We start from the raw sequence: 18,706 nt of genomic DNA on the forward strand, positions 1-18,706 counted from the left end.
TTAAGAGAAATCCGGACTTTAACGGATTGCCACCATTGAACGCAAGCGAGCGAGATCAAAACGCATGTTTCCTTTAATTACTCAATTAGCCGTAAAATGTGGAAAGAAAGCGGGGAAAATGCTCACGCGGAACGTCACCGTCTGTGTTTTATATCGAGTAAAAATTATAGCATCATATTGAGATAACATCGCCTCAGCTGTAGCACCGGTGTTAACAGCTGCGAATAATTTTACCTTCCTGGCAAAAAATAATCTTATATGATTATCTTATATGATATGAATTTTATCTCTATATAGTCATACATAATTATTCATAATTAAGTATGTCAACGTGCAAAAAGATGATGTACGAATATAATTGAAGTAACTACTCATGTCTGCGGCAGCCCGTGGTGTAAACAAATGATTGAATAAATCTATTCTTCCTTTTCTTCGTCAGCAACGTTTCTTTTAGCATAATGACGTATAATTTCATATTATGTGCATGACCGGGATATATAGGATAAAATAAGGATAAAATTCATACACGGGTGTATGATTATATACAGGATGTAAAATTAAAAATGCCACAGACCATGATTTCTAAAACTGAGTGAAAGGTGAAATTTTTTTCTGTCAATCATTTCAGTATTAAAGATAACATCATATAATAAAGAGAAAGAGAGAGAAAGAGAGAGAGAGAGAGAGACTACCTTTTTTCTGACTGAGTTACCTTTTTTCTAGATAGAAAGATACTAACTTGATAGAAAACAAGTTTATATTTTACTTGGTTTTAGAAATAATAGCCTGTAACACTTTTAACTTTACAGCCTGTATAATTATATACGTTTTTATACAATTATATATAAATTTTTCTCATCGGGTTCTCCCGGAGCGAATTGGACGATTCATCTACGTAACATGCATAAATCGTCATGCATCGCGGTAACATCGCATGGACAGAGTCTGGCGGGACGCCAGACTCCTATCTTCGCGATGCACATGGTAGTACGCAAAAGCTGCGCGATTGGATTGCAGGCAACTTTTTGCGACAGTTGTGTCAAGTGTTACAAACGCTGGCGGAATAATGGTGAAATTATTGTAGGCAGCGCGGCCGAAGTGCTAATTATTAACAAAAACGACTGTACGCTGGCCTATACGTTGTGAAACGGGGAGAGCTCCATCGAGCTTTCTCCGTCAGCTGATAGTTTCGGAAACTTTTTTCACGGTAGCTTGCCCATTACCATTACTTACAGATTGTCCGGGGTTTTATCGAAACTTTCCGATTTATCCGTAACTTTTTATTCTAGTTTCATCTGCGCGCGCACGCGCGCTGTTGAGTATCCGCTCGCCAGTCTTTCTGAAACTAACGTGAAGCCTAGAAGGAAAAGAATATTAAGAAACAATTTTGAAGAATATGTAATGTTGTCAACAGAATTGCTAGAGAAGTTTAGATTCCCGCTAAACTCAGCCGAGGTTTTACCGTCAGTGTCCAACTAGTATCAATAATATTTAGGTAAGTAAGTACCTCTTATCCATTGATGTATATTTGTTAAAAAATATACTTTTAGACAAGCTATATTTACAGACTTTATACTAAATCTGTCTAGATTTTTCAATTATCAAGGTCTGGCGAGACCTTAGTTATTAATATTAATCGTGACGATATACACATACACACATACATCCTTACAAGCACGCACACATCACTCGAATACCAATAACTTCCATCTATTCATATCACGAATCTCGCGAGAGTCGTTTCTTTTTTAGTTTAATTTATAGTACGATTTATTTCCGCGGCTTATGCTGAAATAAAATTCAGAAGCGTATTTTTAGACCGTGTCATTTACGCGCTGCGCGAGCGTACGATACGCCGCGTCACGACAATTTCATCGCAATTAATTTAATGAATGTCGCGCGGTAATATGCAATCCGGCGACATCGATCGATTTTTATTGTCCGTTTAAACGTGCACCTCTCCGTTCGGGGATACGAGCCATGCCATCTAGATACAGCAAATAGGACGGTAATTCTATGCTAAACCAATAGTTGAAAGCAATACGAATCAATATCACGAAACGATAAGAAGCTCCGCCATCCCGTAGCTTGGAAACGAGAGGAAAAATGTGTGAGACGGTGGATCTCGTGTGGTATTCTTGGATCTCAGCAAATTGGGATTAGGATATGTCGTTTCAATTTTTTCGCAACGAAAGTATGAGTGGGAGGTTCGTCGTCATTTTCTACAATATTATTCTGTAAAAGTGCAATATAATTTTTGAGCGAATAAAAATTAGAACTTGTGAATAATAAATATCGAGACACCGTCGTGTATAGAGTTTCACGTCGAAAAGAAGAAACTACTCTTATCAAAAATAAAAAAGTGATCGATTTCTCCATAATGAGAATTTCAACTGACTGATGAGAAGTTCAACTGACTCTCTCTCTCTCTCTCTCTCTCTCTTCATTTCGTAACAAAACTCGTAAGCTTTCCAAATGTCATGTCTCTGCGACTAAAACAAATATCAGGATTTAGTCGAAGGGAAAATTTTACAGTCAGTGTCAAACGACGAATAATTGCATTATTTCATATCCTATAATCCGACCGCTTCATTAGCCGACATTTTTATTCGACTCCGTGTTTGTTGATCTCATGGTAATTAAGGCCGTGATGTGTAAAATGGGCATTAATGTACTGCCGAACCCGGAAGCACATGCGCGCCCAGTTGCACGTAGATAATGCCGAGCTTAATCGTCCGTTTACTTAATAAAAATGCATACGTATTTCACGCTCCTTCGGTCGCGTAAGCTCTGTGCAGCACGCATGATCGAGCCGCAGTGACTTGCTCCGTCACAGGATGTACTGAATACGTGGGAAAAAAGAAACAAGAAAGACAACACTCACAGTTACGAGCTTTTACAACGGTCGGATTGCGCTAACGATCTCGCTACTTTATGTAGTGAACTCCTCTGTAAATTAAAACCAGGCCGTGTAATCAACATTTGAGGCTATTCGTTCTCCAGAAAATCATCCATCATGTAGGAGTACAACGTAATGTTTTAAGCGAATGAAAAGTAGAACTTGCGAATAATACACATCGAGACACGGTGGTGTGTAAAATTTCACGTCGACGAGGAGAAAGGATCTTTACCGAGGAAAAAAAGTAGTCGGTTTTTCCATAATGAGGACTTGTCCGATCTCATTCAACTAACTCTTTCTCTCTTTCCTCCTCCTCTCTCCTCATCTGGTAACGCAATTAATCCCAGCGAAGAAAATATCGTTGAGTAAAATAACCGCGGCGCTACTTGAAAACTACCGCCATCGAAGGGCGACTTTCCTTCGATCCTCCGGCTCGACATATCTTTTCCATAATAATGTTTCCATTAAATCCGTATCGGGGGCTGTTAAAATAATGTTATATTAAGCCAGCGTTGATCGCACAAAGGGAATAGCGCGAGAGTTAATGGCAATTTTACAGGGGCAGCTCTCGGGTTTTCCCCGGCTCCTATCTGGAGTATCGTCCGCGCGCGGACGTACTTTAATTGCAATAACTCACCTACAGAAACCTACGAACGACCGTTGGTCCTATCACCCAAAAAGAACGATAAATCCAACCGGAGTGCACTTCCATCTAATGCAAGCGCCGACGCACGCACCCCGAGAGTTCCATTTGTCCATATGCACGTCCAAAAAGAAAAAGGTGGGCGAGGTAATAGCGCGCGAGACACGTCGTACCAAATGTCGTTACTTCGCATATAAAATACCGTGCTTGGTGGCCTCATAAGTGACGTACGGAAAACTTTGAGACTGGAACGCGATAGCCCGTCTTCGGTTAGTCGATTAAGTATTTCGCGGTTATAACGCGGAATGTCCGACGTAACAAAGGCGCCTCCACGTGCTGATGTCACGTCGTAATTAAAATACCTTCTGGCCTCTTTCCCTCTCTCTCTCTCTCTCTCTCTCTCTCTCTCTCTCTCTCTCCCTCTCGTGTTCGAAAGAAAAAAAGAAATTTGTCTGTCTTAACCTTTTGCGTTGATATTTATGTGGCGAGTCTATAAAACGTGTGTATCTATTTAAATCTACGTTCGGAAAGAACGAAAATATACTGCACAACTCAATTTGCACCTGCACAATGCCACAAATTATTTCGCCGAGTTTTGTTGTTGAGAAATAATAAGATTGAGTCAGATTTGTGATTAATAACGCGCACACTTGGCTCGCGAAAGCGCAACATCTAGGAAACATTGTTCCAACGCAAGAGGTTTATCTCGCGAGAAACAGCGGAGAGCGCGCGATAACGCAATTGTCACACGTAACGATCTTGCATAAAAATATATGTACGATATAAAAAATTGACCACGTCCCGAAGCGTAAGCTCGGCTCGGCGATAGAGATAGAATTTTTACGAGAGTCCTTGCAAAAAGTTTCCTTCCCACCGGTAAGCCACCTGCGCGGAATTATGTGTAATATTTAACACCATGCGCGCCTCCGGCGCGTGTTACGCATTGAACGATTGCTGTGTGAATGTTATTTTGGCTTAGACGAGCAACTTGGCTGAAACTGTTGCGAAGTTGCTTAAATATTCCATGCATGCTTTGTCCATATTACGGATAATATTCAATGTAGCTAACGTATATATGGACGGCAGACCCTTGTTCAAACATTTTCCACTATGCACGAACAAGATCAATATTGTATACGGAGCGAAATAATGCGCGACGCTTCCTCTCCTTTTCTCTCTCTCTCTCTCTCTCTCTCTCTCTCTCTCTCTCTCTCTCTCTCTGCAAATTTAACTGAGAAAATACTACCCGTGAATAATATAAAAAGTTATTATCCGCGTGAGGGAAATTCCATTGACGATGTCTCTGTAATTTCCGGTAAAAAAACACGCTATTGAAAAAGACTCGGGCAGATTTTTACGTCGCGCCGCGAGGATGTCAAAACAATTTTCTTCGGTACGCTTATTTCTATAAAGAAGAGCGAATTGTAAATATCCTGCGGTTCTGCAGTTTCTTATCGCGCCGCGCCGTGTTTAATCTCATCTTCGCAGACAGCCTCGCTTATCAGCAATTAGGGCATTTTCGTAATTTCATTTGCCGTGAATGTACTGAGACCGCATGTTCGTTACGTAGAAGTAATTTCCTCCGGCAAAAAGGAAACACGAAAATGTTCAATCGGAAACAGTGCAAATTGCCTTCGCTCGAGCGACTATCTTTCGAGTAAAGCTCTTCGTTTTCAAAACGGAGATAAATGTCGCATATCGAGAGGTGAAGGCTTTTTTTTCTTAGTGTTTTCGCCGCGAAGCAGAGTTATTCTCAGCAAGCGCGTTGGAATAATAAGAGAAGATAATAAGAGAAAGTAGAAACAGTTCGTGCAATATTGCAGGACAAATTACTTCGAAAATACTATACACACAAAAGCACGGCAGTTTACATCGCCGACGTGTCCAATCTTGGAACGCTATTTTCTTCATTCTTGTAATTACAAACATAATCAACTTGTCGCGATGAAACTCGCGTTTCATCGAGACATTTCCCGTGTTCCCCGAGATATTCGCGAGAAAACACGCGGACAATGTATCACTCCGCACTTTACGACACGGAACATAGACCAAAAATGAGAGAAAAAACAAAAGACAAACAAGCGTGAGAGTGGTGAGCCAGAAGTTGAGACGCACGAGAAATATACAACCGCGTAATGCTTCAAACGTGTGCACGCTGCGAAGAAGCCACGAAATAGATGTTCGTAACAAAATGAGAGATAAGAAGGCGTCAAGCGGCACTAAGTCGTCGCCTATTTATATACTTCCCGTATACTTCATACTTCGCAGGACGTAATCGCGTCTGCGGAAGCGAAAGAATTATGCACGACGTAGCGGGGAAATTTTCGGCTCGACGAAATATTAATTTGATCCTCCTCTTTCTCCTGCTCGCCACCTTTCTCGTCTCACCAAATGCCTGCCTTCCGTGTACAACTCCCTCCATTTTCAGCCGAGAAAGGAAATATCGAGAGCGATATTAACGCGAGTTAAATAGCAAGAGAATTTATAAGAGGACAATAAGCGCACTGTACAACAATGAACTGTAATAATGAACAAAAAGTTGCCATTTTTTGTTCAATTCTCTTGCGAAAGTGTCAAGGTTGAAGAACGCGCAAGTTTCTTGCGCGAGGCGCCGTGGTGGCTAATTGTAATCGCTTAAACAATCGAGAATGACTCAATATTCTCAGTATTTGTAATTCTCCACCCTCGACCGGCCGCGTCCCGTGCTTCGTCGATTGTATGCCGTCGGGTTGAGTGGTTCTTAACCCGCAGTTAAGCGTACTTTGTTTCCTTATGTAGCGAACGCGCCGGCCTCATCTCGGGTCACCTTTACAGACTAATTACGCGCTCGTTCGACCGTAGTATATTTCAATAAAAATTCTATTCCATTAACCTCCGCGCGTCTCTTATATACACATATATATCTCTATAAACCGACATCCCCCAGGCGAATCAACGGCTCGCGGAGCCACTTCCTGCTCGTTCGGAGGAGCGTAAAATCAACGTTTATTAAAAATACTCGACGCAATAATATACTTGAGAGCGCTACCGTTGTTTTGCCCGCAACGATTTTCTCGCTCTACAAGGTAACACCAAGGTGCAGCTTCATCGCTCTCTACGAGAAGGGTGTTATAGTTTTATAATCTACTCTCTACAGACACCGTGTCTAAAGATAATTAACAAGATATTTAATATACGTTTCGTGTGTTAATTAGCGGCGCAACTTCTCGCAATATTAAACCAGAAATTATGCATGTTTAATGCTCAGCGTGTGCACGCATGCTCTGCACACTGAGTTAAATTAATATTTCTCGCACTCTAATATTTGACGCGATTATCATTATTGCAAATTTTCGCTCGAGCTGAATATTATTATCATTATTATTATTATTATTGTTATTGTTATTGTTATTGCCCCCACCCGGCATGTTTATTTATAAGAGACACTTATTTGCATGCTAATGTATTTTAGCTCTCAACCAATGCAGCCGGTACTCGCAGCCGCGTATATTGTTCATTGCTATAACTAAAGTGCGCAAACTACGTTGGCATTTGGTCGTCTCACTACAGTGCGCTCTATATAAGACTACAGTAATTTCACCAAAACTAGCCCAGAAGAGGCTTTATATATACATTCAATTAATTTTTTGATCTCGGCAACTTTTTGCGACACATCTCTCGGGAGTCATTTCAACGATGGAGCCGGCAGCAACGTCCGATACGTGTCATTTTATAAAATTTATAAAGGAAGGCAATGAGATGACGCTTATGAAATCACGCCGAGAAAGACGTCACAGCCAGCGAGAAACAATTTCAGGGGTAGAGAGGAGGAGGGGGAACATAACACGGTCAAAGCTCGATTAAACGTTCCACGTCGCGAGAAATGGACAAATTTCACAGTGCGGCGCGTGCTAAACGTGAACGTTACCTCGACGAAATGATAAATCAAATGAAGAAGCACAATTCTTTCTCCATTCCTTTTCCTGTTCTCTCGTTCTTAATTGCGATCGTTTCGAGAAATTCAGCCGAGTCGTGTGATTCTGCTGCTGGTGCGCGAAACACCTGACGCAAGCTCAGCATACGTCGCTTTGCACCGAGAGTGCAAAGAGGAGAAAAGAGGAGACAGACAGAGAGAGAGACAGAGAGAGAGAGAGAGAGAGAGAGAGAGAGAGAGAGAGAGAGAGAGAGAGAGAGAGAGAGAGAGGTCAGTTCAGTTTAGCATCAGCACACGTACGGGAAAAAAATATTCGCATGCATGCAGCGCAAACAAAGAGCAAATAGACAACAACGAACAGGCATGCACGGTATCTCTACACTGGTGGCCATCGGTGGTGGACCGTCGTCACCGGTGCACTCTCGTGCGTCCTACCAATTTCGATGCTCCACGAGCGGCAGTATGCGTATATATATACGAGACGGCGGATAGATCATTTATACTACTCACAGACTCTGCGACAAGAAGCGTGACAGCGCCAACTTGCTGATACGATTGTTTTTCAGGCCGTCCAGCATCGCTGATGCCGCGATTTCCATTTTCGCGTTACCTCCGCTAGTAAGAAGACAGGAGGAGAAGGAGTGGGAACGAGTGCGGCCACGCGCTCCGCAAATTCAATCAACCCCGATCGTCCGTCGTAAAAAAGATCGAGCCGCGCCGGGAAACGATCGCTCACTCACACTCACACGCACTCTCTCTCTCTCTCTCTCTCTCTCTCTCTCTCTCTCTCGTCTGTCTGTTATTTTTTATCCCGCGCCTTCGCTGCTTTATCTCCCAACAGCGACGAACTCTATATGCCTCTTGTCTATCCGCTGATGGCTCGTCGATGTGTCCCGTTTCATGATTCGATCTCTTGCCGTCGCCAACGCGTTTTCGCTCCCTTCTCGCACGTGATACACGAAACTCTCCGTTTCTCAGTGTAAAAAGAGAAACTTTACGACGACGATATACGACGAAAACTCGGCTCGCTTCGATGGATCGATTCGATGTTCTTGTTGACGCAGGTAATTCACCTTTCGTGTCTTCAATCACGCGCTGTGGACGCGCGACGTACGTCGCTCCTCTCGAGAGCGGCTACTTTCACTGCTTCGACTTCACGAATAGAGACGAACTTCTTACACGCAACTTCTTCGGCTACTTCGACGTTTGCTCTTTTTCCCTCCCTTTTCTCTCTTGCTTGCTTCGATCGCTCGGACGAGTATATCATTCGCTCCTCGTCGACCCTTCCTCTCGGCGGTTTCCCATTTTCATTGCTCTTCAATATCGCGTCCAGTTGATAGAGGGAGCGTCTATTTTAAACGAGATAAGGGGGAAGAAGTTTCCGAGAGAGAGGGAAATATCACCCAGCGTGAGAAGAGCCTGAGTCTTACGAGTCGGAAGTTCGAGTCGATGGTTTGGAAATTTCAGTCAGTCTATTTAACCCAATTTCCAATCGACTGGCGCGCTCGTTATGGTCTCATTGAATCGCGCCCGTTAAAATTATCACACAATTGCGGCGCGCATTTAATGTCCTAGATTACGCAAGTGCCGCTAATGGCGTGCATGTAAAAATACAACGAGCGAGCACGAGAAAACACGAGCGCGTGTACGTATATATGTGCTCCTCGTGTATCGAACTGCACCGCGCTCCGAATAGCGGAAATGCGCGGGATAAACGCACGCACGTATTTTTAGCGAAGAATCGAGGGCGAAGATAGTCGCCGTGTGTGCGCGCGCCTCAACGGTCAACAATAAACAACGCGAAACTGCAAACGTAACAACAACAACGGCGGCGGTAACAGTGAACTGGAATCGCCTTCGATTCGACAACAACGAGAATCACATTTTACGACTTGATGAGTCCGGAGGGTGCTGGCGGTGCTTGGTGGCGGCGGTGGTGGTGGTGACGGTGGATCGCCGTGGTGTGTCTCACACCGAGGTTCTTCAGGTACCTCGGGTACTGGAGGTATAGGTGGTACTTTCCCTCCACACACACACACACACACACACACACGCACACACTCACCCACACACACGCACACGCGCACGCACTGTGTAAGCGTCAGGAGCCGCGGCGGGAACTGAAGCGCGCGACGCACCGCGAGAAAGGCACCATGAGGATCTCTCCCCCAACTTGGTCTCTCCTCTCTCTCTCTGTTGCGCGTTTCACTACTCTCGCCTTCTCTTGGTAGGTTCTCGTGTATCAGGGGACAGCGGGCTTATCGGTCATTCCGCGGAAACATCGAAAATAGAGAGGAAAAGAGACAGAGAGAGAGAGAGAGAGAGAGAGAGAGAGAGAGAGAGAGAGAGAGAGAGAGAGGAAACTCGGCAATTCGTTGTTATCTCGCTACACTCTGGACACACAGAGAGAAAGGTGAAGATACCAAGGGATGTCTTCCTCGTTTCCCGCGATCGATCTACGATCCTTCACGAACAACAGCGTCTTGACGACGACAGCTAAGGCGAGTGTTTCGGCCCGATAAATCCAGCCCGACCGCTCGGCGATCATTCGAGCGTTCTTCTCTCGTGGCGACGCAATCTCGATCGTTCGTTCTTTCGGCGAGATCGTGAGTTCAAGAGTGGGCCGTTTCAAAAGAGGGAAGACAGCCGGACGAGAGAGGGCCGTCCGGGCTTTGTCGCGCGTAAGAGGATAATCGTGTATTTAAGAGAATGAAAGGGCAAAGAGAGAGAGAGAGAATCAGTCGGAGAGATAACGAGAGATCGAGGGGAGCTCTCTCCCCCTGTGGACAAGTTAGCCGTTCGCCAAACGCGGACTGCCGCTCTGTGGTCGACGGTGTGACCTACTCGCACTGCTCTCAGCTGCTTCCAACCCCCAAAGTCGTACCGTCATCCCTACCATACTCCCCGTAGCAACCCCTACCTCCGGCTTCACGTTTACCCCCGGAGCAGTCGCTATCCCTAGCCCGATCTTCTCCATCTCGGCTGCCTCCCACCCCCGTCTCTCGTCCACACCGTCCTCCCCCGCCTTCCGCTCTTCCTGCCGCTCCTCCAACCCCTGTAACCGAACTTCCTCCGCTCCCCCTCAACCCCGTCTAAACCCCCACCAGGAGCGGTAGCCACTTCCATCCATCGCCGCCACCACCGCCGCCGCCGCCGCCGCCGCCGCCGCCGCCGCGCTTCCCACCCCCGTCGGCTTTCGCCCGAACCACCTCGCCGCACACTCTCGTCACCGCTGGAAACTCCTAGTTTTACCGTAAAACCGTTAGCGTTTTTCCCAAATACACCCGACACGCGCCACGATTTCGATCTCGAAACTCGGGGCTCCGGTTTAGCCCGCTCGACCCATCAGCGCTCTCTCGCCGGCTCTCATCGGTATAAGCGGCCTCGCGTGCGCGCCACACGAGTGACTTTTCGCGAGAGACAAGTAGTGAGCTGAACGCGTTACGTGCTCCTCTTCGTGCTCGCCAGCGTGCTTACGCTCGCGAGAGCACGAGCGCCCGAACCCAGCAACTGTTTGCTACACATGCATGGCTGCCTGTAAGTGTAGATGCACTACCTACACCTCGCCGGCGCGTATCATTAACGTGAGCGGATCTTATCGATTGTCGTACGCCGGTTGTACACCCAAGTGCAAGAGTGTCGAATAAGCATTAACAGCGTGGATAGCTGAAAGCGGGAGGAGGGCGCCTGTACAAACTGTGCGATCTCGCGGAATGCATAATGCGGTCTGACGAGCGTCACTTTTCGACGAACTCTCTGTCGTCCCCAGCCTGCTCTCCCGTTGTCCGCACGCGGGAGAAGCGGTTTAATCTACTTTCAGCCGGGTGTTATGTATTGGCATTAACCCGATACCTCGACAGGTCCGGTTGCAACGAGAGAATTTTCGTTAATGGATTCCATGTGTACCTTCATTGGCTATGAACGAAAAGCTCAGCCCGAACGGAAACGTCGATAGCTTTCGCACTGCGGACGAACGATCGAAGCTACTGGCGCTCCTTCGGGAATTGAAAAATGCGAACGAACGAATAAAGATCACATCCTGAACGGTTTCTCTCTCAGCTGAAGCTTTAATTTGATCCGCGATTAGTTTCTGCATCGAATTGTCTTTAAGCAGCTAAAATCAGCAGGTTTCAGGGAGCTATTGTTTTTGCTTCAATTCCGCCGCGAATTTTGACTTTGATGTTAGTTACCTACAGTTAGATATTTTTCATCGAATTTTCCGAAGGAAGATTAGTTTGTCTTAAGGGGCTGATCCCAAGGCTCTTTCCTCACGTCCGTAAAATGTCCCCCCGTGAGAACGCGAGACTTTCTGTCCAATCCTGAAACATGAACGTGGAAACTCAAAAATTTACAGGATCGGCCGACGTTTCAGCGAGAAACAAGGTCTGGAGGCTAAAAGGGAAGCAATGGATAGAAACGTCTCGTGACAACAAACTAGATTTTCTGGAGAAAAATCCGAACCAGCGAAAGAATACCGTCGATGCTGTTGAGCGGTCGTCCCACTTCGAATAGCGTGTACGACGACCGACGTACACACGCACGTACACACGTACAGATAAAGAAGTATCGTTTAAGAGAAGTAACCGCAAGGCTGACGAGGCAGCGGGCGATAGCTGCGCACGTCGTTAAAATGCTTTCGAGGTAGCCGTTAAAGAGGAAGATGCGAGTCCTTTTCGCACAACACGTGTCTCGAAGGTAACTCACCCGTCGGGCTTTTAGTCCGCGGAGCACGTTTTTCTCCCCTCGAGTAGGAGCGTAGATGTGCATGCAACTAAAAGTTTCGCGAATTCCTGCCTGTACTTTCAAGCTCGCGTAAAGGGCGCAATGTGTGTGTGTGATCTTACGTGCGCGCGTGTGTGTGCGTCTGCGATCAGACAGACGGGTCCCTCTCCGAATGCGGCTGTTCCTTTGGGCCGGCAGTGCCAATTTATCGCAAGTCAAGCATCTAACCGGGAGAAATTGTAAAAGTTCCGCGCAAGTGACTGTGTTTCGAGGCGTGCGCCGATAAAATCGCGACCGGAGGAAAACGAAACGCCGCCGATCGATTAGGCGACTCGCGCAACGCGATACGTGACGAGCATTCCGAGCGTCCCATAACTCTCGTCGGTAAACCATTTTTTATTGCGATAGCCCCGCCGAGCTAGCCAATACGGCCGCCGGCGAAACGAACGAGAGAGCGTTACAGCAACGAGCATTGTGCAAAATGTGCACTTTGTGTGTGACCTGCGTTCGCATCCCACACGCAGTTCCCGCGCGCGCGCGCGCACACATGTTTTACGGATGATTTGTACCGTGCCTTATTAACGTGCTCTCTCAAATATCCACGGCGGCATGCGCGATTCATGTAACGTAGCAAAGCACCGTATAACGTACGGTAGCTTTATCCACACATCAATTAGGTACGAACCTAACCAATTAGGACAGACCGATTACAGCAGCGAACCTTTCTCGCAACTTCGGCCGTTCGGCCCAGCGCGATAAGGGATTCCTCCTAATATAATCGCGAAATATATAGCCGCCCGTCGCCGCCCCCCCCCCTCCGCCCCTTCGGAACGCTCGCTGCAGATGTTACGTATGCGCAAGAACGAGTGAGAGAGTGAACGGCAATTATAAGCGTCGCTACATCGGCCACCTACCGTGATTCTTCGTGCATGATGAATTATGACTCATCGGCGATCTTGCGATGCGTTCCACGCGGGACGACGATCGGCGCCCCGGGGAGATACCGTTACACACAAGGTAATGGATCTGGGACGGTATCGTACGGAAACACACATCGGGGATGGAGAGGCGGTAACGCGTCCGTAAACATCCGACCGAAGACGGACGTTGATGGAGCGACTATTCGTCTCGCCTCGTTTTTCCACGAGTCGCAATTATCGCGAACGACCATCGAAGGGCCATCGGTGAGCTTGCACGCCGCTGGCCGACACGCCTCGTCGAGTCGTCGTCATCGTCATTGTTCGTCATCCTCGCTACGTTGAACACATCACAGCGCAATACGTCGAAGATTTGCACATTGCCAGCGGCCTCACGGCCATTTCGCTTGTAACCAGTTTACCGTATCAACTGAGCGATCGCACGACCCTGAGGTATATATTCAGAACGCAATTACGTGTTAAAATGGAACCGAGATATGCCATCGATTACAGGTGTTGAAGTACAAAATAAAGAAGGGGGGAGGGGGGGCAAGAAAGAACGACAAGAGGGGAAAAGAAAGCAAAAAGATACGACTCTCGGAAAGCGTCGCAGCTCGTGGATTGTAAACACGATCGAGACTGTCGAGGAGCGTTCTCGCGAATTAAAGCTTCAGCGAAGGGTGTGTAGATAGGCGAGATACTTTAATATGGATTACACGGGGGAGGCCCTGTGTAATTTCCACGGAGCCCCATCCGTGCGAATCGAAGCGTACGCGGAATTTTTGCAGCGCGATGGAAGGGCGCGTGGAATCGCCGTCACGTTGTAAGGGAAGGAAGTCGCTCGAGAAACGTGGCTAAATGAGAATTCTTAATCCTCCCTTCCCACCGTTCCGCACATACTGAAGTCGTTAATATATGACGGCGATTAGCGACATTAATGCCGGCATATCTCTTGCATGCGGACAGCCAGCGGGAAAGCTAACGAAATTTCAAACAGCAAGCGCGTCCCTCGTAACGCGCTCTCGATTTTGTCGCGAGAGATTTTACGATACTGTTAAAAATATATTATTAAATTACAATAAAAGAGAGAAAGAGTATCGGATTGTGTGTGTTCGGCAAAGAACGTAAGGACTCTTGCGAATAGCTGAAAATCGATACTTGTTTTATTTTTTGATCTTTAAATACGAATATTCTCTCTCTTAAACGTCCGCGCTGTAACTCGTATTTAAATGTAATAAATGAAAAATAAAATCTACAAAGGAGAAAATGTAAAAAGGAAGTTAAAATTATGGTTACAGCATACTTGCATATTTTTCGATTAATGTTGAATTTTTTTAAATAAATAATTACAAGCGGGAAATTTCTGTCTCATTCTCTGCAACTTTTGTCTCCGTTGAAAGTTCAAATATTCGCATTTAAAAGCTGAAACAAGAAGAAGAATGTTCAGTGTTAGGTACGCGTCCCATGATGGTATTTTTACCCAACGACAGTATGACTCGCGAAAACTCCGAAGCAGGGAAGCAGCGATCTTTGCCTCTCGTAATTTCATGCGCACGAGTAAACTCGATGAAAGGATAACGTCCGCGCGTTGTATTTCGTTACCGCGTTTCCGCGTAATTTTTCACAGCGCTGCTATTTTCGAGATTCGGTTCATTCTATCGAACAATGAATAGTCAGCGAGTTATCTGATTCTCTCTTACACACACACACACACATACAACTACGCACTCTTCGTATAATTCATAAACGAGTTATCTCCCGACTTGCCGCCCTTCAACTGACGCTTTCGACAAGATATCGCGCGGCACGATGTCGTTTATTTGACGTCCGCGCGAGATACCTCGGCAATTTGATGTCGTCCATCTGACGTGCCGTTGTCAATACAATACAGTTTGGCTTTAACATTTTCCGATAATAGAGACGTAAAGTACGAGAAGTCGCGCGCGTATCTCACCAACGAAAATAACTATGTAATAAAGAGGCTTGGGGAGAGAAGGGGGCCCCTCCCCCGATTTCGGAGTAAAATGTTTGTGCTGTACGTAGAAAATCCTGTTCGTGTCGGCGAAAGAACGGTAATGTATGTGTTCGGCCAGAAGGGCTCGCCCTAAAAGGTCCCCTTGAGAGGTTTCTGATCTCGACTTGTGAAGGGCGATCCGTCACTTATGTTGATGCAATCGGATCTAAGTCGCTTAGCGTCGCCTATAAGCCGACAATACGCGACGAGAAGTAGTACTTGGCCACTCGATGAAATTTCATACCTGTTTTTCTTTTCTTCGGTTTTTTCCTCTTCTTCTTCCTCCCTTTCTCCTGCACTCTGTCGCGAAACGAGTCACCGAGAGAGAGAGAGAGAGAGAGAGAGAGAGAGAGAGAGAGAGAGAGAAAAGTATACAAATCATAATCTTCACTTCGTCTTAAGAAGAGGCACGACAAGTGGACGGTCGGTGGTGGTCGATCGTCTTTAAGCGGACGAGCGTCGTTTACGGCGCCTGAATAATTTATTGTCGAGACGACGTGTAGCATTATATTACACCGTTGCTGTTACCGCGCGCATTATTTTACGTCGCGCGCTTGCGTATAATGCCATGGTATACGGTTGAATCTCAGATTAAAGCGTAATACAGCGGGTATCGTCGCCGTGCTTTTAAAAATGCGTCCTCCTCCCGAGAGGAGGCTTTATTCTGAGGCCGCTTAACGAATGCATGGCAGCCCTAGTGTGAACATTAGATCCCCGATTTTTCTCGCGTTTCTTCAGCCGCGGGATACAAGTACAAGTGCGGCTTCCGACAAGCTGCGATTGAAAACATTGGAGTATCATTGAACGCGAAACGATATCGTAAAGCGATGAAAAGTATGTCGATGTTGAAGATTACATCAACTACGCGCCACGAATACGGACGACAATACGAATGTCAATTTCGAGTCACGTAAGTCGCGAAACTTACCTTTTCGCTCGTATTTGCTTATATTTGCTGCTTTAATTAAAGTCATGTTCCCCCCCCCGTGCGCAGCACATGAATGTGGCGCTCACGACGCGCATAATGGCACGACACATATTTCCCCTTTCTCGCGGCCAGCTTTACTTACACGTCGTATTCACCAGCTACTCGCATCTTCCATCTGCAATAGAATCTGGCTACATTCCCAAGAACATTGCAGCGCTCACGGTGCGAACAATCGCGTGATTTCGCGACTGACGATGCGAACACTCGAGGAAAGAACGGTAAGCCGATGATAAAGTTCGTCATCTTTCCGACCTGTCAGCGCGCCTGGTTGAACTCTATATTGTGGCATTGAGTCCTAAGATTTAAGAGTATAATCTGTATTTCGAAGTTTGCGGCAATATCTGATCTCAAGGATAACGCTCTCAGGAGTGCTTGCAGGAATAATTGCTCTTTTCTTTTGGTTTCTTCGTAACTCTCGTTTCGGAGAGCGAACGGAGCACATCGTTGGGTGGACAAATCGCGACTAATCGATACCAATACGTGATCCGAAAGAGAGAAAGCCCTCTTAGGAGTGCTCGTGAGAGGATAACTGCTCTGTCCGCAAGTCTCATTTCGCAGGATAAACGAGGCAAAAATCGTTAGGGCAAACCTGGACAAATCGCGGACTCTCCATATCAACGGCAACGCTGTGTTGAAGGTGCTCCTGACAATATTCATGCGTTTTTTCTTTTTGATTGTAATTAACGCACCCCGAGATTGCTCGCTGATACTTCAAATTCAATGGAATTTGCGAGAAGAATTAATGAAGAAGGAAAATCTTGACTCGCCGGTAGTCTTCTAATTAAAACAGATACTTTTAGGGATGTTTTGCAACGCGCTTGTTAATGGATATACACGCGACTGCTCGCGCGCAATATCTAATTAGATGCATGTTATCGTGAGCGGTGACGTTGACCCCGCAACCCCGACATAATTACCAGTGCACATGGAAATTTGCGTATGCAAATTATGGGTGATTCTGGCATGTCAGCCATATTATACGATGGATCGTCGCTATTTCCCTCGTTACCGCGATCAAATATTCTTTTCTTTGCTTGAAAATTCTCGGCGTGACAGGACCGACGCTAACGCAGGACGCAGAAACCGAGACACGAATTATACCATTGAGACGGTCACATTGGATACCAGTCTGAGAATCGACACGTTCGATGCGAATGTATGTCGCCGGTCGTACTCGCGCTCGGAGGGATGGAGAGAGGAGAAGATCAACCCTCCTCCTCTTTAATTAAAGGCTCGACGTTTTCCCGCTGAGCTCGAACCAAATTTCTTTTCCGAGCAATCTTAACGAAGCAATTTTCCGGATGAAATATGATTAAAGTTCTAATCTAGTTTAGGTCTAATTATAGTTAAATAGAAGCTCAGCTTTCTCTCTCCCGTCGTTCTCGTTGTAGCGAACGTTCCTTTGAAATTCGATCTTAAGTGAGCAAGTTGGCAGCAACAACATAACGAACCATGTAAGGAAAAACCATGTTCTCTTAGTTTGTTCGTGATAGTAATGAAAAATCGTTATGTAACTTCATTTACGCGTTACGCTTCGTTCGAGTGAAATTTACTAGATATTAGAGGACAAATAAAGTTCTATGTATAGTGCACTTATAAATGTCGTTTATATAAGTCCAATTTTCCATACTAGGTGATCTTGCAATTAAGTCTGCCGCAAAATGGACTCGAATTTCACGGGGATTTACTACCGAGAAATATCACAAATGCAGATATATTTATGCGCGTCTGAAATCACTGTCGCGCTTATATATATATATATATATGTATATATTTTAATATATATGTGTAAATATATCAAATAAGATACATTAATAAATGCTGATATCTCAAATCCATTCCACGCGATTAGAAAATAGAAAGACGATTATAGGTCACCGTTACTGCATCATTAATGTTACTCGTTCGCAAATTTATCAGGATATATACGATTCAGGATATATACGCATGCATATATTATGTACCCCACAAATAAAGCAGTACTCTGCGTTAACGATGCGTTAATGATACGAGTAATCTGACAAAATCGGCGCATTATGCGTCGACGTCGTAAATGAGAATATTCGCAAAACGAAAATATCGCGCGGTAAAATATAGCCCCGGTCCACGTTATCGCGCACTCAGCGCGCCGATTCACGACAGCTGGGAATAAAATTCGAGGGCAAGCTGCCACATTTGGCTGGCGAAACGCGAGTATAGAATCTCGAATCTCGAATTATCGTTCGATGATGATGGTGAACACATATCCGGGAGATAAGAAAAAGTCACGAAGATTGAGAGAGGCTGGCGACCGACGCGACGATCGCGAGAGCGCTAAGAGATGATATAGAGACTTGGTCTTTCATTCGCGACAGCACAATGGTGAAGAAAACTTCCTCGAGGACATGCTGACCGATCAGGTTGAACGGTTATCTGGTTGATGGCGACCGCATGCACCGATAACACACCACACTCTTCCTCGATCTAACTTAACACCCTCTTTCCCCCGCCGCCCCTCGCCCTGGTCCTGCGTCTCCCCTCTGGTCGCGGTTGGTCCCCGTCACCAAGTTAATCTCTACTTTACAAAATGTGACTACCTAAGCTCTTTGCTTTCAAGTTGGATTGGGTCCG

At 45.8% G+C, this 18,706-nt stretch overlaps 1 protein-coding gene across 7 annotated transcripts in view; it reads right to left on the bottom strand.

Annotated features, from left to right (window-relative positions):
* Syt7 (Synaptotagmin 7) overlaps positions 1-18,706 on the bottom strand; it is a 146,840-nt gene that overhangs the window by 61,330 nt on the left and 66,804 nt on the right. For 3 of the 7 annotated variants that reach the window (XM_025298156.1, XM_025298157.1, XM_011149106.3), the window contains exon 1: positions 7,966-9,493. The exons of the other annotated variants lie outside the window; for them this stretch is intronic. In XM_025298156.1, coding sequence (XP_025153941.1) covers positions 7,966-8,054 — 89 coding nt within the window. In that variant the 5' untranslated portion in view covers positions 8,055-9,493. Of the gene's footprint in view, positions 1-7,965; positions 9,494-18,706 lie in introns of those variants that run through there. 7 annotated transcript variants of the gene reach the window in all.

This window comes from Harpegnathos saltator, unplaced genomic scaffold (genome assembly GCF_003227715.2).
Source record: "Harpegnathos saltator strain DR-91 unplaced genomic scaffold, Hsal_v8.6 scaffold208, whole genome shotgun sequence".
In the NCBI taxonomy this organism is placed as follows: Eukaryota; Metazoa; Arthropoda; class Insecta; order Hymenoptera; family Formicidae; genus Harpegnathos; species Harpegnathos saltator.